The 26118-nt window shown below is 36.4% G+C and overlaps 1 protein-coding gene across 1 annotated transcript; it reads left to right on the forward strand.

Annotated features, from left to right (window-relative positions):
- Window positions 1-5139: 5139 nt before the first annotated feature.
- LOC105045268 (homeobox protein LUMINIDEPENDENS) lies at window positions 5140-21258 on the forward strand. The gene is made up of 13 exons (XM_010923488.4): window positions 5140-5604; window positions 6347-6374; window positions 7239-7369; window positions 9826-10265; window positions 10353-10446; window positions 10526-10619; window positions 11639-11765; window positions 11863-11914; window positions 12019-12059; window positions 12390-12478; window positions 17056-17502; window positions 19462-20018; window positions 20128-21258. Exons 1-13 carry the CDS (start codon window positions 5419-5421, stop codon window positions 21064-21066), a joined length of 3225 nt encoding a protein of 1074 aa, XP_010921790.2. The 5' UTR covers window positions 5140-5418; the 3' UTR covers window positions 21067-21258.
- Window positions 21259-26118: the final 4860 nt, after the last annotated feature.

Consider the following 26118-nt stretch of genomic DNA (forward strand, 5'->3'; position numbering starts at 1 on the left):
GCTGCGGTTGGGCCGCCCTGGGTTGAACCCCCACTCGCCATTTCAGTGAGATCTCCATGAGATTGGGACGGAGAAGAGCGGGGAGACCACAGTCCCCTGTTCTGTTTCAACGAAAGAAGAAGGAAAAGAAAAAGAAAAAGAAAAGAAAAAGAAGGAAAAGAAAAGAAAAAAAAAGAAAAAGAAGAAAAAGAAAAGAAAAAGAAAAAAAAAGAAGAAGAAAAAATAAAATAAAAATAATATAATAATAATAAATAGGATTTTCTCTCCTCTCTCTTCCATGAAGAAAAAGAAAAAAAAAAGAAGAAAGAAAGAAAAGAAGAAAGAAAAAAATAAAATAAATTAATTAATAAATAATGATATAAATAATAAAATATGAAAAGAGAGTTTCTCTCTCTTCCTCTCTCTCTTCAGCTTGAACTAGTATTTTTCTCTCTAAAATTAGATTTCTCTCTCTACTTTCTCTCTCTAAATCCTCTCTTTAGATTATTTCTCTCTCCTAAGATTTTTAAATTTTGAAAAGAAATGATGATGAATTTAAATGATCCTCGTGATGAATTTTTGATATGTGATCGTCGGATGGTACACCGACATCCACTTTGATCAGATCAGGTATTTTTAGATTTTATTTCTCATGATCTTATTAAATTGTCCACATGATAATTTCAGCATGATTTGATCTGATCGATTGGATTTGTTGAATCATATTGTCTGAAGAATCCAAGATGAGTTTTCTCTCTCTAGAATTTTCTCTCTCTAAAGTCATTTCTCTCTCTCGATCGATTTTTCTCTCTTGATCGATTTATCAATGAGTAAATTCTTTCAATAGTCCTGATCTGATTCTAATGAAGAACCCTGATCCATGGTTGTCAGACAGCGTACTGGCACCCACCTTAATCAGACCATGAATCTTTAGATTTGATCATCTATGATTTCGATCTAGCCATGACTTGATTTGATCATGTTGATTTCACCAATCGAGATATTGGACCAATCATAATGTTGGATTATGTCATCTGATCAATTCGAATTGTACCTCATTGATTTCTCTCTCCTCTAATTGTCTCTCTCTACTTGATTTTATGAAATCGATGAAGAAACTCGGTCCTATCACTTCGAATCTGATTTAATCTGATAGTCAAACCTTGGATCGTTTAGGTCCTAATTAGATTTTGATTAGATGAAATTAGATGATCGGACCCAGTCTAAATCGTTGAAATATGGTATTCGTATTCTTTCTAATTATTGAAATTGATTCTGTATAGGATTGTGGATGTTTGACCATGGGATATCGCAATATAATCTACGAACAGAATTTTTGGAAAAAAAATTTATAGAATTATGTGGATTTATTGGAATGCGTTCGAGGTAAGTAATGTTTCACTTTTTCTAGATTTATCGATAAATTATAATATATTTTTCTGACATGATTTGTGAAACGATGCATGAATTGGATGAATGTATTTTGTTATAAAAATATCTTATTTGAAATGTTATGATGAAGCATGATTGAACATATTGATTTTATGATGCATTATATTGATTGATTTCGATACTATATGATTATATATTTTATTATCGAAATTAGAATATGAAATATGATTTATAAAGAATTATGATATAAGAAACATTATGAATTGACAACTGACTATGTAAAGGACCCCACTAATGGGGGCATATACATTGGCAATTGATTGTCCTGAGGGTTTATGTCACCAGCGAGACCAGCGACATGTCGTCAGAGAGACCACGACAAACCGCCAGCGAGACCAGCGGTTCCAAAAGACATGGCTGCCAGATGATTCGCAGCCTACCGCAAGCAGATACGCGGTATTATGATCCTGCCATAGGAAAAATGTGGTCATAACTCATGGTTGACGAAAAGAATTTAAGAACGAAAGAAATTGAAATTTGGAAAGAAACTTGAATTTTCGAAAAAGAAATGAATTTGATATGAATTATATTGTATAATTGGAAATTGATTTGAATTAATGAACTCTATATGCTTATTTTTTATAAATAATTATTTACTTAAATGCCTGATGAAATCTGTTGAAAAGTGATCATTGCTTACTGGGCTGTCTAGCTCATTACCTCTATTTTACTGTTTTTACAGATGTTGAGGAATTAAGATGATACAAGATATGAATGGAAGAGTGATCAGAAGTAGAATCTCTGTACTTTTATTTTCGGTTGAAAGTCTTATTGAATTTGATGTAAGGACTATGAATCATTGTTGAATTTATTGAGATATTAAAGAAGAAATTTAGATCGTTGTGTTTTGAATTTGAATTATTGACTAATTTTCGCTGTTGTTTTAGGATAGTATGATAAGATGCCTTGCATGCTTATGGGAAGAGTTTTCTATGAGTATGCGGCGGTTGCCATGACTCATTCACAATCTCGGATCGGAGGCGTGACATGATGCCAAGTCCTGCCCAAACATAGTATGAAGACCTGTATTCTCAATAGTACCCAGGAAACAATTGTTAAGAAGGAAGAGAGGCATATCATGAATAGTGTGTCAGCCGAATAGCCTGAGATGAAAAGCCCCCTACTCAGAGTGACATGAAAAGTTGGGAGGATCTTATAAATTGTATCATGGAGAGGTGCCGATATTGCTGTAGATACTACTGAAGGGCCATACAACCTGTATTGAGTTTTAATGAAGAACAATGCCAGAGTTGAATGAAACAGGAGTTGTTCAAGGTATCAGGCATAAATGGGCATAAACATAAATTAAGTGAATTGCCTGAAACCAATGATCTCCGCTGCAACACCTAGAAATGTATCAAAGTACAATGAATCTTACCAATGGAAGCCAAGAGAGGATCATTTAGCGGAAGTAACACAGCCCAATATAGAATAGTAATGCACCCTGCAGGAATAAGCACCGGCGGACATAACTATATATCCACCAGGGTGCAGATCCCAAGGGGTGCCAAAATTGATTACAGCTAAGAAGGGCTAGATGATGAGTAGAGCCAAGCATAATCCGATCTCCCAATTTAAACCGGCAAAGAGGGTGGTAGGTGCATATAGGAAAGATAATAGTGGTACCAAATATTGAGACAGGAATGTCCATTGATACAATTACCTGTAGTAGCAGCAGATAGCACAAGCACATGAAAGGCATGGACTGGGTGATGAGATGACTCATCTTGGCACTCATGCCAAAGACTATATTCCATAGGGCCAAACACGAATCCATGCTAGTAGTAAGTAATAATCCTTCCCAGCTCTGAATAGGTTCGTTAAGAGGTTAGCATTAAACTCCACCATGAGGCTCAGCAATTTGCATTTGGTCATGTTGAAAAATTAGAGCAAATGTAGGAGGCAACTCATGCCCCAAATAGTATGAACAATCTCCTTGAAGAGCTCTTTTAGATAGCCAGTCTGCAGCCTGATTTTGCTCCCGATAAATGTGGTTAAATTTGCAAGTGGGAAACATGTTGACAGCAGCCAAAATGTCTTTACAACAACGAGTGTTAATAATGCTTCTCGAAGATGGATTAGAAATCCAACAAATCACGTAAGAGAATCATCTTGTACCAGAGTGGGCGATCTTTAAAAAGCCGGGTGGCAATTCTTAGTCCAAACCAGACAACCAAAAGTTTAGTATAGGTGTAGAGCATGTTGCAGTCACTTGTCAATTTGTCCAGTAGTACTGGAACTATCTTGTTATGAATTCTGAGCCATATTCTCCTCATCATTCTCTGCCAGTATTACTAGATTTGCTTGCTCATGCCCAGGTAGAGAAGAGAACTAAGGCAATGATGAGCATCATGGCTTGGCTTTTATGGAATTCCCGTAATGCTAGAATCTTTCAGCAACATGCCATTTCTTTTCTGCAGTTAATTTGTTAAGTACATTTTCATATGCATGATATCACTATGACTTCTTCGAAGTCCCATTCAAAGAATTGGGGCAACTTTCATGTGCTACGGCACATTACTTCACTTAATTCCCTTACCCGGTTGCCTCATCCCTTTTGGGGACTCGTGTTAAACTCTGATGCTGTGATCCAAGTAAATGAAGCGGGTATTGCCTTTCATTAGGGATGCTTATGGAACTATGCTATCGGCTCTGGGTCATCGAATTTTATAAAATTATTTGAAGTTGTCATCATGTCAAATATAAATAACATGGAACAAAATAAAAAAAATATAGCAAATTTAGCTCTTATAATTTTATTAAGTAGATCTTCATACAGAATTCTGAATCGCCATTTTTTTTTTTTTTGTACCTTACGAGATTTTAAATTTGTACTGGATTATCTTATAAGTCAGTAAACTAGGCTATCCTATCCTTATAAAAAACAATAATATAAAAAAGAAATAAAAAAGCCAAATACCCTGTGCAACAAATTCTTTCTCAGCTAAATACGATAAAATTAAAAAAAAAATTATAATAGGTAATAAATCTAATATATATATTATAAAGCAGGAATTGAAAGAAAATTTATTAGGATTTGAGATTATCTATGTAAGTAATTTTTTTTGTGCCATATGTTTTCTTACCTAACAATCTTTCGAGTATTAAATTCAAATTTTGATTAATAAAAATATATTAAATTTATTAATATAAATTAAATTAAATTATTAATATATAATATTATTATATTTTTATAATTAAAATTTATTTATATAAATAGTTGAAAATATGAAATGATGTTAAAATTTAAATAAAAATTATTTTATTATTTATATATAAATTTTTTTTCAACAATCTAGAATCCGTACGCAATGCACAGACTCAAAACTAGTATATATATTATAAAATAAAAATTAAATTTTTTTTTAACATCTGAAATTATCATATAAATAATTTTTTTTATACCTGGTATCTTCCCCTACCTAACAATCCTTCAAGTATTAACTTCAAATTTTGAATTAATAAAAATTATATTAAATTTATTTATATAAATTAAATTATATTATTAATGTATCTATTATTATATTTTTATAATTATAATTTATTTATATAGATAATTGAAAATATAAAATAATATTAAAATTTTAAATAAATATTATTTTATTATTTATATATTTTTTTTCAACACGACCGCACCTAAAATTCGTGCGCCACGCACGGGCTCAAAACCAGTGCGGATAGGCATTCTTAGACTCTAAGTAGTTTTTTTTTCCCTCTCTCATTCCAGCGGCGCGCCGGCTCCCGTGGAGTCGGATTAAGCGATCTCTCTCTCTCTCTGTCGCCCCCCAACCCCCGCTCCTCTCTGGAAAAATATTCGAGGGCGTTCTCCGGCCTTAACCCTAACCCTAAACCTAACCCTAGTCATGGCTCTCTTGGCGCCTTCCTGGGCTCGCTAGGGCTCGCGTTTCCGATTTGGGGCACGTCCAATCCCCTCCCTCGGATCCCTAATGCTCGGGTGCTCGAGCGGTTCCGCTGTTGGGATCGGAAATGGCGCTCGTTCCGGGTGTTTCCGAGGGTGCACTCGTGGAATTGGACGTCGGCAACTCGGCGGAGTCCCTGACGGCGCTCCTCAACTCGCAGAGGGAGCTTTTCCACAGCCAGATCGAGCAACTCCAGAAGCTCGTCGTTGCTCAATGCAAGCTAACGGGCGTCAATCCCCTCTCCCAAGAAATGGTGCGTTCGCCCCCGAGCTTTAGGGTTTTATCGTTTCTCTCTTCTGGTTGTTTTGTTGCTTTGCTCTTTGGAGCGTGTTATTGGGCTGCTTCTTGGTGCCCTTCTCGGTGCTGGATGGGGGAAAATGAATGAGAAGAATGAAAAGCTTTGGGATTTAAAAAATCTTTGATTTGTTGTTCTAACAAATTTAACTTATAGGAATTTAGGGTTTAAATGCTTGTTGCATGTTATGTTTTGTCGTCATCTTCTGCCGTATTGTCATTGCTTATATTGTATGAATTTGTTGATGGTATCCAAACTTCATTCAATATGCTTGTTGCCCTGACATGATACGCCCAGGTGCTGTGGAATTCCTTCATCACCCATATTCTCTTTTTGTTTTTAGAGCTTTGTGAAGAACAAGGGTGGTGACTTTGAAAATCAGGAATATGTGATAACCTAATGTCCATATTGTCATGCATTCTTGCCAGCGAGGCAGCATTAAACAAGCTTGTTTTGTCAAAGTTTTTAGGGATAGTTTTGAATTCCAGTAGATACCACGAGTTGTGTGCTCGAATTTGTCAACATTGTGAGCCTACATGTTAGTGTATTTTGTCAAGGCAACTCTTTGTAATTGACTGTTTATTCATTGTATCGATTCTTTTTATAATCATTGTTAGATCTTTCTTTGGTCCTTTATGTGATCTTGTATTTGTTTTGTGGAACAGAAAAGTCACTGATTTGCATATTGCTTTGTATGCAGGCTGCTGGAGCATTGTCGATAAAAATTGGTGAGTTATGTATTTTTTTGTGTAGTTATTTTGTCAGCCATCCTTACTGCAGAGCTCATAATAACAGAGATTAAATTATTCCCAGAAATTCAGCTGTTTAGTAATTTTATTTCACATGACAATCTAACTGAACCTTAAAGAGAAAAGGGTAAAGTAATAGAACAAAACCTGAAGTGCTTTTCTGGTTGTGGCATCAGATTGCAAAATACCATTTAGTCTTTCTTTTACAAATTACTTTATTGGCTTTTACTTGAGAAATTATTTTGATCATCTTCCGGGGTTAAGATTTCAGCTTTGACTTATGTTCCAGCCATTAGAAATCCATAATATTATGCTGAAATCAAAATTTTCAGGTGGAACAAAATGTCTGAAACTGAAAAGGTCAAGTCATTGAGGAAGTAGATGCTAAATAACCATACAATAACATTATTTTCAACTAAACTAAATAGAACTGCACCAAGAATTTGTATGTAAGGCTTTGAAGTACATTTTGCTTTCAAACTCCCTTTCTGGCAGAAAATTTAAGCCTTTGCTGGACCTCTTGCTTCTTTATCATGTGTTTCACCTACCATCACCTTTACTATGTTGTTATGGCCTTTAGAATATCAAATTTATTTCAATTCATATCAAGTGTCAACATATGAGCCAAATTGTGTCTTTCAAATGTTTCTTATTATATCCTTTACTCTAACCTTCTACTTTTCAAATTTTATAATTTTGAAGGACTTGGCAGTTGGCATTTTTTAGTTTTATATTTCAGCACATTTGGTTGATATTTTTTGCTGTTGAGTTGTTTTTTTGACACTCAACAGATACTGATGAATTCTATTTTCTTCTATTTTGATATTTTCTGGCTTTTTACAGGAAAGAAACCTAGGGACTTGCTGAACCCAAAAGCGGTAAATTATATGCAGTCAATTTTCTCTGTCAAGGATGCTGTTGGCAAGAAGGAAACTCGTGAAATCAGTGCTCTTTGTGGAGTTACAGTTACACAGGTTGTCTGCTTTCTTTAAAAAAAATTAATGCGACCTGATTTTTTTTCAGTTCTGACTATATATGCTTTGGCTTCTTATCTGACCTGTTTGTTGCAATGTAAGAAGAATGATTCTCTGGCTCTAGCCTTGTGCTTTTTGTTTGTAATTTCTTCCATTTTTTGGATTTGGTGCCTCTACTCAGCTGATGTTCATACTATGTAAGGACATTAGCACATCCACATTTGTGCTTAAGCTCTCAGTCGCTGGCACTTCATTTTTGTGGTTTTCATTATTATGTTAATCAACTATTATTACTGTTCATATTACACTATGGTGACAAAATCTTGTGCTTGAATTTGCTTCGATATGCTTGTGAGTTGATAATGGTTGCATTCCAAAAATATTCTCATTTTTTGCTCCTATCCTTTTTCTAAATATAATTGTTTTGGATTTTAAAGCTTAAATTTGTTAAAAGATTTTCAGTTCAAAAAATGGAGGGTTTCAGAAATGGGAAAATATATAAAATGATATGTGGAAAAATATTTGAGAGAGAAATATGACTTTGGAAAATTATGTGTCAAGTGGAAAATTATGCTTATAGTACAAAATTTCAATTGCATGATTTTGGGCCTTTTATGGGATCTAACTGCAAAACCAAACAACTAGTGGTACAAAAGCATGACTTATATTTTTTAATAAAATACTGAAATATATGAAACATCATGATTTAGTATTTCTTCTTAGTGCACCCAAAACATCAAAGGTGGATGGATTTATGATTATTTTTCCAATCAGATAGTGGTGCATTTAAATAGATTCTGATGGAGTCATATATTCATGAGCCCAAACAAAATAAAAGACAAAACTTCTAAGAGAGGCTTTTTAAAAAAGGATTTTGGTCAAGGAGGATTGGTAAAGCCAGCCCCAAATTATTGGTCTTTTTTTGTTCTTTCCTAGCCAAAATGACCATGACATCTTCATTTTGTCTTTGCGTGTCAAAGATTTGAATGTTGAATCTTTCTTTTATTATTTTATGGAATCTAGAACTAGAGCATGCTTGTTTTCAGGTTAGCTCGAGAACAAGTTCTATGCTGTGGAAGCAATTGATGCAGATCAAAATAGGAATTTTAAAATTTCTGTTTTTTTTTCCTTTCTAGAGGCACAGTTTGATGGAGTGTTGTTTGTTTGATGCCTTGACCACCTTTCAGAAAGTTTTTGTTGATCCCCCTGACTTAATATAACTAGTGTTTCTAAACCATGTATTCTAAAAGGTGGTTGTGGTATGTGGGGTGGTTAAGGGATTGCGTGGTGCTTATATGGACTGCATATGATGCTTATGCGGTTACTTTTTTATAATTATTTAAAAATAAATATAATACATTAGATAATAATTACAAGAACAATGATAATGAATTTTTTAGATGGATGATAAATAACAACAACAACGAATAACTAGTACTTAGTACATCATACCAGATAACAATAATTATAACAAAATCAAAATTAGTATTACTAGTACCCGTATCATGTTCATTTGGAGCCAAGGTTTTAAATTTTGTGGGATAGGACTGTCCTGATTTTTCCATGCAATGAGATGTGCAGCCGTCCCATTTGTTCCCAACACTTGGGACAGAGAATGCTCCAAAACGTGCCGATTGGGATGCTGGGATGATGGTGGGACAGTTTTGTCCCGATACATGAGATGGTACCTCATCCTGGTGTTTTGCAAGATGTCCCACCGGGACTTGAATCCTTTCCTTGAACCCATATGAAAAGTAATCATCAACTTGAAGCTGCTTCATTTATCGGGGTCCACAAAAAAATTATTTGTATATGTGGTTCCTGAATACTGAGTAAGCTCATGTATGCAGCTGTACAATACTATACCCGCAAATACAGCTCTAAAATACTAAGTGGGCTGCATATATGGTCACATGATGCTAGGTGGACTGTCTTTTGGTCCATATGTGGTATGACTGCATATGGTAAGTGCACATAGACAATGCCATGCAGTCAAGGGACCACATACAGATATACAGGTGCATATGCAGCCATATGCACCACATTTTGAAACACCGAACATTAACATGGAAACATGAATATTGATGTGGTTTCTTGACATATAGGAGCAGGGACATATCCTATACAACCTGGTTAGTAGGATGATGTGGCAAGTTTGTTTCTTTATGTCAACAAGCCATGCCAACACAATGTTTCTCCAGCATTTTCATCATTGCGATGTTTCTTTGGCTATCTGTAGTTTCTTTTGGAGTTGCATTGGTTGATCTCTTTTTTCTAGTTTCTGGTCACTTAGAAGCTTGAAGGGCACCACTCACTTGATTGGTAAGGCTTGTTTTAATAATAGGGTCTTTTCCTTGCCTATGATTCCATCTGTGCATTTTGGCCCACTTCTACAAAAGAATTTGATTGGCAAGTTAAAATGCGGTTTGTTTACAACTCATGTTATTGATGTGCAGGTTAGAGAATTTTTTGCTGGCCAGCGTTCAAGAGTGAGAAAGTTTGTTCGCTTGTCACGAGATAAAGCGACCAGAGTAGATGCATCCAGGGCATCAAGCAATGGATGCTCCCTGAGTTCTGAGCAGTGTTTGCCTGTTAGCGAAGAGGCCTTAGCAAGTTCTGCTGACAATATGATGATCAGGGAACAAATACCAGTTCCTGGGAATGCAATGATTATTAGCACGGTGACAGATGGCCAACATGATACAACTGACCTTAAGAAAGTTGAGGAAGGTCCTTCATGCACAGCGCTTGAAGAGACTGTTCCTGGCATTGACACCAATGATCAGAAGTTTCTGGACAACATTTTTAATCTAATGAGGAAGGAAGAGACATTTTCTGGACAGGTGAAGCTGATGGAGTGGGTCCTCCAAATCCATAATTCAGCAGTCTTGATTTGGTAATCCCATGTCCTTTTTTAAAGATTGAGCTGACAGTATTTAAAGATCATTTAATTGATCTCAGGTGCCGTTTGACATAATTTTAGGTTTTTAACTAAAGGTGGTCTTACCATTTTATCGACATGGTTAAGCCAAGCGGCCCTTGAAGAACAAACAACTGTGCTTCTTGTCATTTTCAAGGTTCTTATTTTTAATATGGTATCTTTCTGTTATTTTTCATATGATACAGTTCCTCAACTACAATTTTGTTTTTACACAGGTTCTATGTCACCTGCCACTACACAAAGCTTTGCCAGTACAAATGTCTGCTGTCTTGCAAACTGTTAACAGGCTGCGGTTTTACAGGACATCAGGTGTGTACTTATTGATCACATTAAAACATTATCAAATTTTCAATTTCAAATATAGGTGCTCGTTATCTAACCATCCTAAGCTTCTTGACTCTTGACTGGAAATACTTGTTCTCAACTATTCCTTAGATGTATTCCATACTCCTGCATTTTTATGAAAACTGAATTACAAACTCCATGTCGAATCCACTAATTTAATTGTCTCTAAAGTTTTCCATCTGCTGAATGAACTTTTCCATTGTGCATGGGATTATTTTCCAAGGAAAAGGATATTTTCCCCCTTGCAATCAGAAGTCACTAAGTTTAAGACAGTAACAATTATCAAGTGAGTCCAAAGAGAATCAGATGTGGAACAAAGGCGGTATTGGCCGAAGTATCAAATGAAGAGAAGGGAATCCATTTCAATTTCTTGATGCAGTAGTTTGCTATTTCATTACCATCCTTGTAGTGTTTGCATTATTGCCTGCTTGTTTACAGGAGATTCTATAGTAGCTCGGTATAAAATGTTCTGAGTAATGTAATACGCTATTCCTAGGAAGCAATGTTTAAGACAACCCCTTAGGCTGCCAATTAGTGCAGTTGGTAAAGTCTTCGGATGTTGGTACCAAGGACCTGGATTGGAGTCCCGGCTCACTCCAATTTGGGTAAGGATCCCTCCCATCCTAGTTTATGTATATACATACATATCTATGCATGAGGGTTAAGGATTTACTTGGTGTGAGATATCACATTGTTTGAGCAATTGTACATGCTGTTGGAGTAAGGGATCATCAAAAAGGGTGTTCTAGTGCAATACCTACATGCATTTATACATACATGAGGTGCGACCCTTAGATTCCTCCAATCCATAAGAAGCAAGCAAGCAAATACATTGGAAAATGGTGTAGCTTATTAATAATTCATTTTTTCTGCCATATGTTCTGTGATTGCATATATTTCATGCAAAAGTATTTTCTTTAATCTAACTTCTTTTATGTCTCATGATGACATATTGTAACTCACATATCTGATTTGAAGATCAGACATATCAAACAGGGCAAGAACTCTCCTTTCAAGATGGAGCAAACTGTTTGTTAGAAGCCAGGCTTTGAAGAAACCTCTTCTCAATTCCTCCAAGGATTCTCAAAAGGAGATAGTCCGTAAACAAAGGCATATAAAATTCCACTCTTATACAATGATATATTTTTTTTCATTTTTCACTTAACTGTAACTAAATTTCTTTTCTTTTCTTTCTTTCCAATCATAGGATCAGTGAAATTCTCAGTGATGAGTCATGGCAATCCAAAATTGATATTCCTGTAAGTACTTGTAGATACAACAGAAGTCCCCCTCCCCCGCTCCCCCCCCCCCCCCCCCCCAATTTTTATCTGAAGAAAAGCCTTATTTTATATTTCCTTGTTAGGAGGACATTCTTTCCCTTACTGAAGATATGGAAAAAAACAGGTATTCTTGTTTCTGATGTTTAATTAACTTAACAATTTTTCTGATATTTAATTAACTGAATGATGTTTCTTGAGGGCGAGTCTTAGTGCAACAGTAAGGTTGCTCTATTGTGACCAAGGTATCATGGGCTTGAAACATGGAAATAGCCTCTCCGCATGTGGTGATAAGGCTGCACCACTTAGACTCTCCTCAGTTCCTGTAATGGCGGGTACTTTGTGCACAGGGACACCCATTTTTAACAATGTTGAGATCTTAGGGGTATCGCATTTATCGATTTAGATGAATGCATAAAAACTTTGATATTCTTTCTTTCTTTTTTATATTGAACAGGAAATCAGAGTCTAAACAAGCACTAAAGCTTCTTCCAGCTTCTAGTGATGAGTTAAGTAAAAAGCATGGCCGAAGTGTCTCATTGCCCAGTATCCTTAAGCGAAATGCCGTGCTGAACTTTATTTCTGTTTTTTTTTTTAACTAATTTATGGCAGTTTTATGATATAAATATAATTCCGTGAAGGCTGTGAAGGTTTTCACTGAATGTCGCAGTGAAAACTGATAAATGTTCTCCCTCTTGATATCTGCATTTTCCCCTATATTCCATATAGAAGAAGATGGGTATAGGGTAGTGCGCACGTGAAAATGTGGCCGAGTACCTATAAATGGGTGAGGCATGATGATTAGATTAAGGTCATGGCTATTTATGCAAACAGAAAGTGCATTTTTTCAGTTCCAAAATATTTGCAACATGTGCTTTGGAAAATTCCAGATTATTCCCAGTTGATAATTCCTATCATGTTTAATTTAAGTGGGTTCTAGCAGACAGCCCTACAAAAATCTGAGCCCACAGTTACCTGCTTATTTAGGAAACCAAGTTCAGTGTTGAGCACTTGCAAATTAAAACTATAATTGAAATGTTGCTAGCAGTTGCAAGCACTTCTGTCGGCAGGCACATCCATGGGACTTGGATGCATGTCTTCCAAAGACCCCATGAATCGACATCTGGATGTGTGCATTGGGGACCAAGTCACGAACATGTCTCTAGATTGTATGAAACACATGCTAAATGCCAGCTATGGGTGATGCTTGCTGCTGGCAGTGAGCCATATCATTTCTCAGTAAAATTCAAATGCCTTGTGGCCTCATGCTGTCTTGAGAGCATCTAAAACCAACGTTGATGGGGAAAGGACCCCACATGCTCAATAACTTACAACTATTCCATCAAGTTTATGTCAAATGGCTTTTAGTTATGCTTAACCTTGACTATACGGATTTGAACTGTATTTATTTCATGATTATTTAATTGTAACTACAAAGAATATTACAATTTGTGAATCAATTGTCTAACAGGTGGGAACTTTGTTGCTTTTAACCGCTAGTATGTTTCAAGTATGTGTGCGCACATTAATCTTATTAAACTTGAGTTTTAAATAATCTTATTAAACTTGAGTTTTAAATAAGATAAATAGTTTTACATGAGATAACCTATGATTTCTTTGTAAGCCAAAGTTTTCTATCAAAATTCATCATGACCATGATTTTGAAATGTTAAGATGATGCAGCAAGATCTCAAGACTTCGTCCTCAGGATCACTGGTTATGGAGAATAAAACAACCCCTTGCAAAAGTGTTAGGCAGATAGGAGGCATGCATCTCTTTGTTTTTCTTGTAATAACCCTTTAAGACTGGAAAAAATTATTGTTGAGCAAAAAACTTCATCAGTAATTAAAAATGATGATCATTGAATCATGCCTTGTGAAGGAATTCAACTCATTTAAGTCTTTTATCCTTCTTTCCATTCTCACCTTTGAAATTTTAATATCCAAGTTCTATGCTTGATGCCTTTGGTTTGTTGATGCTTTGACAGAGGCAGTTGATAGCCTATGAGTCACTTGGCTATTAATATTACATTATCCATATTTCATTAGTTCTTGGAGGCTCACAAATGAAACTTCATTGGGGCATTTCTAGGCTGATCTGCCTTACCTACGCTTAATAGCCTCTTGAGGCGTTGGCCATGATAATTCATATTTTTTGCATGTGTGCTGTATGTTTCCAGTTACCTTAATATGTCAACTCTTCAAATCTCAAGTTTTCAAATCTACTTAACATTATCAAAGTTTGGAGAGTGTTTACAACCAGCTGTCAACGTGATGTCAACTGTATGAATTGGTGCCTTTATTTCCTATCAGGACAACTTTCAGCAATTGAGGGGTTTACCATGAAATCTGATAGGTCAATCTGTGCGTTGAGACATTCTGTTTTGGTTATACAGTTAGTGTCCATGTAATTGAGGAGACAAGCCTCCCCCAACCTGCAATGCCGTGCACAACCAACCAACACCTGCATTGGTTGCCTTCAATTGGAAAGAGCCTAGAAAAGAAGGCAGAAGACAAGGTTGGATGTGAGAAATTTTGTGCATATCCATGCTATAAATAGTAAATTACTCCAAAGTGAGTTGCTTCCTAAATACAAGTCGGGATGTAATTTGTCCAGCTAAACAGTTGGTCTTACTTAGACCCATAGGTCTGGTCCAGGTCTGAAGTTTAGTCTATCTGAAACTATGGTTTGAATTCTAGTTGTTTCCTGAACTGTAATACTTATGTGTTTTGATATGGGACCCTTCTGCCTGACTTGACCTTTCTTGGAGGCATTTCACCTTGTTTCATACAAAGTCTTGTAACATTTGCAAGCTACCCAACTCTAGCCCTCCTTTTGTTGGCTAGCTTAGAGGTAACATTTAAAATCTAGCTGATACATGGTGCAAAGATGTAAGAATAATTCATGGGTGTTCGCAAAGGGCTGTTAATCATCAGTTGTGTAACAAACACATGCTAAGTTTGTCCGTGATCTCTAGAATCAGATTTTCAGGGTGTCCCATTAAACATGATTTTAGTGTAATCGAAGCTGGATTCACATTTGAATTGGGCAATATGCAGGGCTAATGCGCTTATTTGGTTTTTGTGGAGCTGGGTTTGATTTATTTTTACTGATCTGTATGATTTCCTGGGTTGAATCAGTTTAATAACCCAAATATTACCAGAGGAAATATGTATAGATTGGATTATTTAAGTGTATGATTAAGATGTCATACAAGAAAGCATCATTCTCAACCCGTAGTCATTATCAACAAGTTATTCTGCATGAAAATTAATGAACAACTACTTGTTATTATTAACAACACAAGTAGATTATTAACTACATAAAACTTTTGCTTTTTTGGTGGGACTGCAAAAATTATCTCTGAAAAACACTCTAGTTTCTTAATTTTGAGAAAGGTCAGGATAGGTCGGATCAATATCCAATCCATACTTGGTAGCTAGAGTTTTAATCCAAGCATAATCAAAATAACTTAAATTCAGATTGGGCTGGGCTAGTTGGGTTGGTTTTAGATCAGAAACTAGTTAGTGCGACCAACTTGTATTCATTATCTTCCATATGTAATGTTTGAAATGAGTAATAATTTAATGGGATGTGAAGAGATAAATAGCTTCTTTTTGAAAATTCATCATTTATCAAAGTTTAACAGCTGCCATTTCAGACTCAGACCCAAACACTGGTCTGGATGTGACTAAAACGTGACAGCTTCCATTGAGTCAGGTTTGATCTATTTGGTGTGTGGTTGGTTCTGCGTCTAAAATTTTCAACGAATCCAAACCAAGGCAGGTCATGGTCTTCTTTGACCCAGTCATGGACTGGTCTGATTGTAGGCTTATATGCAAGAAGAGCAGATCCCTACAAGAACCTCCAGGAAAATGAGGTACAAAGTCTTTTAACCATTGGTATACTCTGCGTGGCAGCATGAGTTTCTACATGACAACAGCACTGAAAGCATTTATAGCAAATGATTAAATTCATTTTGGAATGTTCTAGGCCAGCACACCACCATTTTAATATTTGTGCTTGTTCTGCATCTCATCTTCAACTACCAAGAATAAATCCAGACTTACTACGAACTCAGTTAAATCTGTTGCAATATTATGTACTTTAAAGAATCGGCAGTAGCCTATCATTGTTTATAATTACAAGATAATTTCTTTAAGAAGACACCTTGATGGTAAAAAATGCCACTGAAGATCAAAATCTGTTTCTTCTTGAGGCAGGCATTGCCTGATTGTTATAACTACATGGGAGTATGGTAGGATTTGCATGCATTCTCTAGTAAAGGTGGTTACATAAAAATTGTTGATAAACATATTTAACATGGCCTAGAAAGGTAACCTTTCTTGGAATCCAAATGGGCTGCTACAAGCCAAATGATTTATAGATAACTAGTGATTTAAAATAGAGGTCTTACCTGCAGGTTTTATCCAATAACCACCTGAGATTTCAGGAAATCCTTCATCATTCATGCTAACATTTTTTTCCACAAGTTCCATTGATGCTATCTTATGTCTACCCAATCATGGCCTGTCAAGACAATCAAGACTACTGCACGTATCTTACAGTTAATATTACACTATGATGCTGTATCTGATATAAAAGATAGGCTGGAGCCTTCCTTTTACTTGAAAAGGAATAGCCTTCATTCATCCTTATGCTGGTCAGCGACTTACTAATGTGTAGCAATTAATCAGATGAGATGATGGAAAGATGATAATCATTGCTTGATTGTGTCATTACTGCAAACTCTTTTCTATGCTGAACAATTCTTGTGGGTTAAAGTTCATAAATTAAATGACCGAAGTGAATCCTGAGGATTATTGTGGTACAGGTATCACTATTACTCATTTATGGTAATGTAATGTATGCTAAGGTAAATGTAGTATTCTTGTTGATGACCTGTATAAGTCTTATGCTGGATGTTATAGATTTTCAGCAGTCCTGCTCAGCCAGGCAGCTGAAAGTGTGGATGTCAATAAAGCCCTGCAACACAATTTTAAATTGTTTAATTTACCTTCTTTTCATAGCTAGGAAAGTGATTGTTAAGTATGGCTATAGCTTCTACACTATTGAGTGACATTAACTTTTCAAACTAGATCAATTTCCTTAGCAATTTACAGAAACCAAAGAACGCAGAAAAGTTTTACTAGTGGAGCGGCCTGATCATAAACCTTCAGGAAGAAGTGTGCAGCTTGCAAGAGCGGCACCTTCAAACCATAGCCGTCCAATGTCAGCTGATGATATCCAGAAGGCAAAAATGCGTGCAATGTTCATGCAAAATAAGTATGGCAAGGCTGATACATCCAATAGTGAAAATAAGCCACCGAAAACAGAAGATGGTAATCATGTGCCTTCTCCATCTCAGACCAGCAATATGTTGTGTTCATCAAGAATACCCCAGTTACCTCCATTGAGAAAAGATGAAGAGACAAAACCTTCAATATCTACAACAAACATTCTTCCGAAGAAGCAAGATACTTTGGTCATTTCAAAACCAAACACTTCTTCTCAGGAACAGTTGCTGGAGAAGTTGAAGTGCAGTCAAATTCAATGGCAGACACCACCAGGTACCTTTGTTATGTGTCTCTTCGTCTGTTTCTGTTTCTCTTTGTTGAATTGTTTCCACCTAGGAGGGAACTTGGACCTTTTCCTGAGCTTCAGTATATTTTGCATTACTGTGATCAATGGGAATCTTTAATAAAATCAGATGGTTTAATAAGACTCTGTGGCAGCTGTCGTAGTATTAGGCTTGGTTTGACAACGCACATGGAAATGCAGGTCATATGCTTTGTAGATGATCTTTATCGTATTAGGACTTTGGAGAGCTATGATGTCAGATTATGTTTATGCCAAAAGAATTGCACCTCCCATGCTAAGCATCATCAGATGTCAAAAATCTGATGGCTCATATGCATCCATGAGTTTCTCCAGTGCAGGTCATACGATGCTGGACCAACATTATCTGCGAATTCCACTTATGGTATAAATATAGTGTCGTATTACTTGCTCACTTATTGAAACCTTTTTTTTTTTTGGCTCCTTCAGCCATCATGGAGAGGGAGGACGTTGGTACCTAGTCTTAAGGCTGAGAAAATGTGAGAAGCTAAAATGCAACTGAGGACATACCATTAAGAGCAGGAAGCGAGCTATAAACTGAAATTTATCTTGAAAAAACTGATTTAATTATTTGCAGATACTTGACCTTGCAGGGCCACTAATTCTTTCTACTATTTTTATATAAAATGGGAAATTTAGGGCATTAGTATCTAAGATGAGTGGTTTTTGAAATTAAGAGTGCACCAGTCTTTCCTAATCTTTCCGCCAGTTATGCACCATAGGAGGGAGCTGCGTTGTTCCTGACTAGATGGATGATTGCTTATGAGACCAGCTGGAAGTAAAATCTACATTAAGCACACAAAAGCATTTTTTTAATTCTCTGGATTTTCATTGCTGGGAGTAATCCTAGCTGAGGATCCAAAAGCGGTTGATTTGGTTTTAGTTGCTCGTATGAATGGTGACGACAACCAGATTGTGGAATATATGCAAAAGTGAATAGTTTTTAATCTCCAGGTTCTAATCAGTTACCAAGGAAATCATTTTTGCTGGAATACCCCCAACAAATTAACTGCAGCGATGTATATCTTTGCTAAAATGTTGACAGGAACCTCTGCTTGCCTGAAATTATTGCTTCAATTAACTGAGTTAGTTTTGTGAGAAAACTTCCTCTAAAGCCCTTTAATACATGGTACATTCCTTGTCTCTTTCTCCTACAACTTCAAGGCATGCCGGTCACATAGCCTAATTTCATTGGATAACTAGTAACTTATGGTTTCAGCTAGAGAACTCATAGGTATCTATTGGTTGTGCTGTAGCTAGAGCTTTGGTATGTAAACGTTTTCTTGTGGTGATGGCTTTAGCTATGAAATCAATTTTATGTGAATTGGTGGATGGTTTAAGTGGGAAAGGCTTTTTCATTTAGTTTCCATCCACCTGCATATGGGAGGCTTTGTGGGTCTGTAATGGTTCTGCAGCTGGTAAAAAGACCTTTTCTTATAAATGCTATTGTATTCGCAAAGTGGCAGCACATGGTGCATTCGATGCTCTGCACCTTGGACCAGCAACAGATGAATTGCTGTCAAGAGAGAATCCTGGATGCTTTGCTGTCATTTTCTAGTTTAACTAACTATAAGGGCTCGGTTGATGTGAATCTTATTACTGTGAAGTTTTCTAATGTTAATTATTAAGAAAGGTAAATTTCGTTCTTTATTTTTGAGAAAAAAATGTTTTTAAAAATATGGCTATTCTTTAAGAAGCTCTCTTTAGGTCAGGAAATGTACACTTACAATGATTATTCACAACTTTGAATTCCAGAAATATTATGGTTTTATTTAATATTATATTTGTATTTGCCTATATAATTTGCTGCGCGTAATTATGTCTTACAATTCATGGCTGCATTTCTGTAGCAGAACAAATTGTTCAGCATCTGAAAATTTCTGGCATGTTGGCCGTATTGTTTGATGCAGTGGTCATACTTGACTCTACATGGTGTGTGGGCGTTGGGGAAAACAGCAAGGAAGTTGAAGTCCAGATGCAGAGAAATCGGCGGGAGAAGGAATCATTCTATTCAAAACCACAAGACATCCCATTGGATCCAAAGGAACCTTGGGATCTAGAGATGGATTTTGATGACAGCTTAACACTTGAAATCCCAATTGAGCCGTCGCCGGATGCTGACATCATTGAAGACTCTTCATGCTCTCCTTGCAGTGGTGGAGCCTCCAATGATGAAACGCCGGCCACCACCTCTGCTCCTCCGATCAATAACGGGAATCCAGAGCCAGACCTTGAGTTGCTGGCCGTGCTGCTCAAAAACCCAGACCTGGTCTTTGCTCTGACTTCTGGCAAGGGGAAGAGCATGACAAGCGAGGAGATGGTGGTACTGCTGGACATGCTCAAGAAAAATGGTGTAGGGTTGACAGAATTGATGAATGGGGCAGCTGATGGCCCTAAAGAGAAGCCTAAGGAACCTGAGCCCACTTCTCTTCCATCTCCGACTCCTCCGTCAGATCCAGCTGCAAGGGTCAATCTGCTGCTGCTTTCTGCATCTCTGTTTGAATCAATTTGGTTTCATTCTTCTTGCAACTTTATTATTGTTGGCGATCTCATTAACATCTTTTCTTGTCTTGCAGGCTAGTTGGAAATCAGAATTCCCAACCCGTAATGCTCCAGTCCTGCAGCCTCATTTTCGTGGCAGCAGAGTTGCGTCGGCTGCTCTTCCTAGTGCCACTCCTCAAAACCCATCTCCTGCGGCAGTTCCTCCTATGGTTGTCAAGACACAGACTGCAGGTTTGGGGTTGCCTCAGACTTCAACCACCATCTTATCAGTGCCGGAATTGACAGTAACAATTAATCCCACATCTCAACATCATCCGCCCCACAATTTCCTTCCAAAGAGGCCTCCAACATCCTCAGCTCACCAGATGCCGAACTCTATATATCCATTGCAACATAACTCAGTTCCTGACCACATCTTGCCCACAAAGCAATGCCCAGTAACAAATGTACCGATTGCTTCCCCATCGGTACCTCAACAGGAGTCCTTTAACCACAACCCTTCACCCATTACTTTATCTGCATTGCTTCCAATCTCATCGAGGCAGCAATCTCATCTACTGGCTGAACCTCCGAAAGTTTCTCCAAAAATTCCCAGATGGCCGCCTGTGAGTGCCACCATTGTTGGAAGGCCAAATCCAACACCAGACCCTTGGATTGGTGTATCAAATGGCTTTTCGGAGGTTGGGGCCCCCAACGTGCAATTCTTTGCTAATCAAAACAACTACAATGCTTACCCCAAGGGGCCCGTACAGCAACCTGCTGTACCACCAAGGTCAGCTGGGAATAGAAATGAGATTCTCGATAGGACACAGCTGGAGACATGGAGCCCAGAAGGCAGCCCTGTGAGATTGTCAGCGTTTCGAGGTGGCCAGAAGTTTTCGGATGCAAGAAGAGACCATGGCCGGAATCATAGGCCTGAATGGTCCAGGCAATGGGATTCCGGGAATCGGGACCACTACAGGACGGGCAGCAACAGAAGGTGGCGGGATCGTGTTGGAGATCGGAGGCGATGATTGTGTATGATTTGTTTGTTTAGATTTATGGGAGTTCTCCACTTGCAGGGGGCAATCCTCTGATTTCTTGTGGAATAGAGTAGAATTGTGAATAGATTATAGAGCCCTCAGATTCTAATGACGTGAAGTGGAGAAAAATGAAATTTCTGTTCCAATTGGTGATGAGTGAAAAGGATTTAACGGTTATCACTATTCTTCTTGACCAAATCCAGTCACTCTAGCCTCTTATATTTTTCTTTTTAAGATATCATAAAACTATAAATATCTCCAGTCAAAATAAATAGATGCTGATAGTGACTAGTAGACGTTGTGTAAATGTTACACTCCCTGTTCTCTTCCACCATTCTTGGCAGCCATACATGTTATTACGTTGACAGACATGATGTATGGGTGAATAAAGTTCTTGACATCGTTACAGCTTTTGATTTGGTACACAATTCTGACATCAAGTGTGAGGCATATAACAGGAGGGGAAGAAAAAAGATCATCAAGTTTGCGGCATACGTCAATGGATGTCTTGAAATGGACTTTGAAGTTGGTGCAGAGCCATTTCGTTGCATTTGCTGATAATGTGGTTTCCATTGGCTTTGGAACCTATTAAACCTTTGATGAGTGCAAGGGCTGCCTAAAATGGTCGCTTAGAGGTAGCACATTGCAGCAACTGTACTTTTGCTTTTGAGAATCTCTGTGTGCATAAGATCGAACGATGTATCTTTATATCTCTGTCTTTGGCGCGTTAATGATCAAAGTTCTTCTTAAAAACAAAAGATCATAGGTTGGCATTTGACAACAACCCCTTGACGGCTATGTTGAACAAATAGCAAGGCGAAGCACCTAAAATCATACATACATTCCCGTGATTCCACATCACATACCAATCACGCATTTCATGTGGCAGTGGCTTAGCAAGCTGATATCATGCAAGGCAACGACACGAGGGATACAGATTATGGCCGCATCAACTAAGTAGAATGTTTGAGTAACAGCTTTTGTGCTACTCGGCTAATTCTCGATATCTCTAGTTACAAGGATCAAAAGGGGTTTGCTAGAGCAACAAGCATATTTCCCACGTTCATCTACGTGTCTAAACAAGGCGGGACTCGACCTTTTGTGTGTACCGAAAGACAAGGAATCTTCGGCTATAAACATCGGCTGTTATGTCATACTTGCACATGATATTGAAAAAATAGGTGGAGTTGATCTCCAAGAAAGGAGAAAAAAATTCTTTTATTCAGGAAGAAAATAGAACGCTTTCTTGCAGGTTTTCTATTTTTGGTGTTCAATTTCAAAGTCGTACCTAAATAGTTTTTCTTTCCTTTCCTTTATTAAAAAAAAAAAAAGAGAATGGGTTCTGGGACTATTTCTTAGAAGAAAAAAAATCCATAATAAAACAATTAAGAATCCCGGAGTAAAACAACCAAAAGCGCAGCTATCTTTCGTGTATGTTTCTTATTACTCTCTTTTCAGGAGTAATATATATTTCAGTTCACCTTTCTCAATTTCTCTCTTTGGCACATTTATTAATTCCTGTCTCTCATGATTGCTAGTCTGCTGGGGTCGTGACGACGTCGCTGGTGGCGTGGGGGCCAACTTCGAAGATTGTCACCGGCTTCCTGATCTACCTCTTTTGAAATACTTTGGCCGTGACCTCAACCTCGATGTCCTGTACCCGCTCCAAGGCTTCACAACGCTGCCTCTATGTCCTTGCTCATATTTGTTCTATCGGTATTGTTCGAGCTAATTACAGATTATAGATTTTCTGGGATTCTGTTTAGATTGTTTGATCTAATTGCAGGATTCTAGATACCGTAACAAGTTTAGATTGTTTCAGCCAATTGTGCCTTTTTTTCGTTTGTCCTTTTTTTTTTTTTTTTCTTTCTAAACGAGAAGTTTTTTGTTTTTTCTCGATTCATAAAGGAGAAGTATAGTGGTTAAGGCAGGTTATATCGGACCCATCTAGATTTGGTGGCAGGGATAGATATTCAAAACAAAACCTGTAGCGGCTGAGAGAGGAGGGGGTAATGGCATTATTATTAAATATTCAGTTTGTTATTTTTTATGCCTGGACTTTTAGTTAGTCCATTATTTTGTGAGGCATTGAAGTGTAATTTATAATTTTACCTGCCTCAATCCATCTCGACCCATCTCATCTAATTCTAGGTTGGACGGGTTCAAGAGTTGGATTTTTAATTTACTTGGGCTGCTTTTGGTGGACAGTCTGACAAAATTAAATTCAAATATTAGAGGAATTAATTAGAGGAGAGAAAAATTATCGGATTATTTTTCCATCTCCCTCTCTCAATTTGTTCTCCGAGAGAGTCGGACATGAAAATAAAAAAATTTTTTTGAAAAAAAATAACTTTCTATTTGTTTTAATCTTATTCTTGCATCAAAGTATTTGAACGATGGATTTGTTTATGTGCTTTTCGTCGTGATTACGTGATTGCGCATTTGATTTGAAGAGTTATTTAGGAGTGGGGAATGCATGATTCAACCTATGGATCCTAAGTCTTTTAATTTTTTATGTACTCTCTAAGATAATTTTTCAAAATCCGAATTTACATTGAGTTTAATTTAACAAAGGATTTAATCTCATCCTGAAATAGTGTAGGTACGTGGTTATTGGGTTCAACTTGTATTTTTGCAGAAAGGTAGATCCCTTCTTTCACGATATCCACCGTTGGACCGTGCAGCGTCAAGATTTATGCAGGCAGATGGAAGACAGAGATTGCAGTGTTTTCAAATTTGAATACGGTAAAGATGCATTGCCCCAAAAGATCAAATCATTCTTTCCTGTGAGGGATACAACCTGAACCCATGATTCTTCATTGTCGATTGAATGTGGATAGCAGGTCATGCCTATCTCGTTGCTATTTGTTACCACAAAGACAGAGATACAAATATAGAAAGAAAAATACAAAGAAAAGCAATAAGAAAAGGTATTATAAGGAGTAACAAAATGTCATACCAATAACTTTATTCCTGAACCAAATGCACTCTACTCGATTTCACTATTTTAACAGTGGGAACATATGAGATGAGAATTTTTTTCTGATTGTCTAAAGGAGTTGTAGAAGTAATTTGCTACATATATGTACCACGGACCATTATATACGTAGTATACATTATATAAATTTATTTTCTGCTACTTGTCTTATCTACCAAGGACCATATGTATGTAGTATATGGTGGTCTCCCAGAGTCCAAGGAGCTTAACATTGGAGTCATTCTCTCCTGTTCCCCGTGATCTCTCTTATGTTAATTTTGTTGGAACAATATTTAAAAATCAGATATAATTTAAGAAAATTAATAAAAAATTTGATTATAAAAAAAATATTATAAATAACTTACAAAAATTCAAGAATAAAAAAGATGATCAAATATGGAAGCACGTTGAACTTTGTTCCAAGGCATATTTTCATCTCTCGTGCAGGAATATCTAGAAAAATCATTCCAAGATGTGATCGAAATCTGCCTACAAGCATGATAGTGAAAAAAATTGATGAAGACTCTTTCAGCACTCAGAAAAATAATCATAAAGATAAAATATTTGAATAGAAGAAGTCAGAAGGAGGAGAGCAAGAGGTTTAGATGGGATGATAAAAATCAGGTCTCAAGATAGTTCTTTTATAGCCATCTAATATGACCGTTTATGGCCGTTGGAGCCTTTATTGATCCATTATGATCTTTAATAAGAAAGCTAAAGTCAGAACCTTTAATACTGAGCCTAACAGTTAGAAAATAAAAATAAAATTAAATATATATAGCCGTTGGTAATTAGAGGTCTAATGGTCAGAAATTAAAATTATGATAATAAAAAAATTAAAATATTTAAATAGTAAAATTAGAATACTTGGAGGGATATTATGAAAAATTTTGAGTTTTCCTCCAAAATGCCACACAAAAATCAAAAGATTTTTAAAAATTATAAAATATAAATTTTTGGATGCTTATATTATACAATGGGTAAGGTGATTTAACTTTAATGTGAATAGTTTTCATTTAAAGAAAATAAAGTGAATCAGATCTTGAGCTATATTCCTTTAATTCAGATTTCAACTATTATATATATAGTATAGAGTTTATTTATTGCTAGTCTGTGTATTAGTGACTCTGTATATGTATCTTGATTTTTCATGAGAGTTACTAGAGATAGCCTCTATCTCATATTCGTGGTCATATATGGATACTCTGGTCATATATGGATACTCTCATATAGGTGAGCCCTTTCAAGGATATATTTAGTATCATATCTCATGAAAAATACTACTCCAGGTCTTATTCAGAACTACAGCTCTTCCTAACATTATAGGGATGGGATGGAGTCGATGACTTTTATATCAAATAAACTACATGTACTCTCTAATCAACCAATTAGCTTGTTGTTACCACATTGAATTTCTTTCGAGGAATCTCCTATCGCAGAGGTTGGGTTCCCACTATTGAAAGGTCTATTATAGATAAAGCCCCATCTCCTTCGATAATTTCAGGATTTTAGTCATATTTAAATTTTTTATAAAAAAAATCTTTCTCTCAGAATTTTTGAGGTATACAAGAATTTATGGTATTAACTGTTTAGAACAAAACAATAGGAGTACAACGAGTGAGCTGCCTAAACCCGTCAATTCAAGTCAATCATAGGTAATAATACCACTGTTGTGGCAGACAAATTCCATACTTTATGCAAACAATGTAATAGTCAAATTCATTACATTTAAGAAGACAACCACGGCATATATATATATATATATATATATATATATATTTTTTATATATATATATATATATATTCTGAGAGAGATGACATCATTTGTGATATTATCTGTTTGAGGATAATCAATATAACTTTTATTACTATGTCAGATCAGATTAGACAGCTAGATAATTGTAATAACAAACCGTTCAAGAGACTTCAGATGTTGTTAAGTCATCCTGGCAAATGTAATCTTGCAAGAATTATTCGAAACTTGTGTAAGAGTGCGCATAAATTTCTGAAACATGCCAGAAACATAGAAAAGTATGGTCCTCTGTGGTTAAAAGATGGTAATAACA

Source organism: Elaeis guineensis, chromosome 5 (assembly GCF_000442705.2).
Source record: "Elaeis guineensis isolate ETL-2024a chromosome 5, EG11, whole genome shotgun sequence".
Taxonomy (NCBI): domain Eukaryota; kingdom Viridiplantae; phylum Streptophyta; class Magnoliopsida; order Arecales; family Arecaceae; genus Elaeis; species Elaeis guineensis.

Bases quoted from the DNA above. Each gene is read 5' to 3' on its own strand.
- LOC105045268 (XM_010923488.4), top strand. From the start codon at position 5,419: ATGGCGCTCGTTCCGGGTGTTTCCGAGGGTGCACTCGTGGAATTGGAC. The intron at 10,620-11,638 runs GTGTGTACTTAT...TTTGAAGATCAG, and splicing joins GCGGTTTTACAGGACATCAG to ACATATCAAACAGGGCAAGA. The intron at 12,479-17,055 runs GTATCCTTAAGC...AGCAATTTACAG, and splicing joins CCGAAGTGTCTCATTGCCCA to AAACCAAAGAACGCAGAAAA.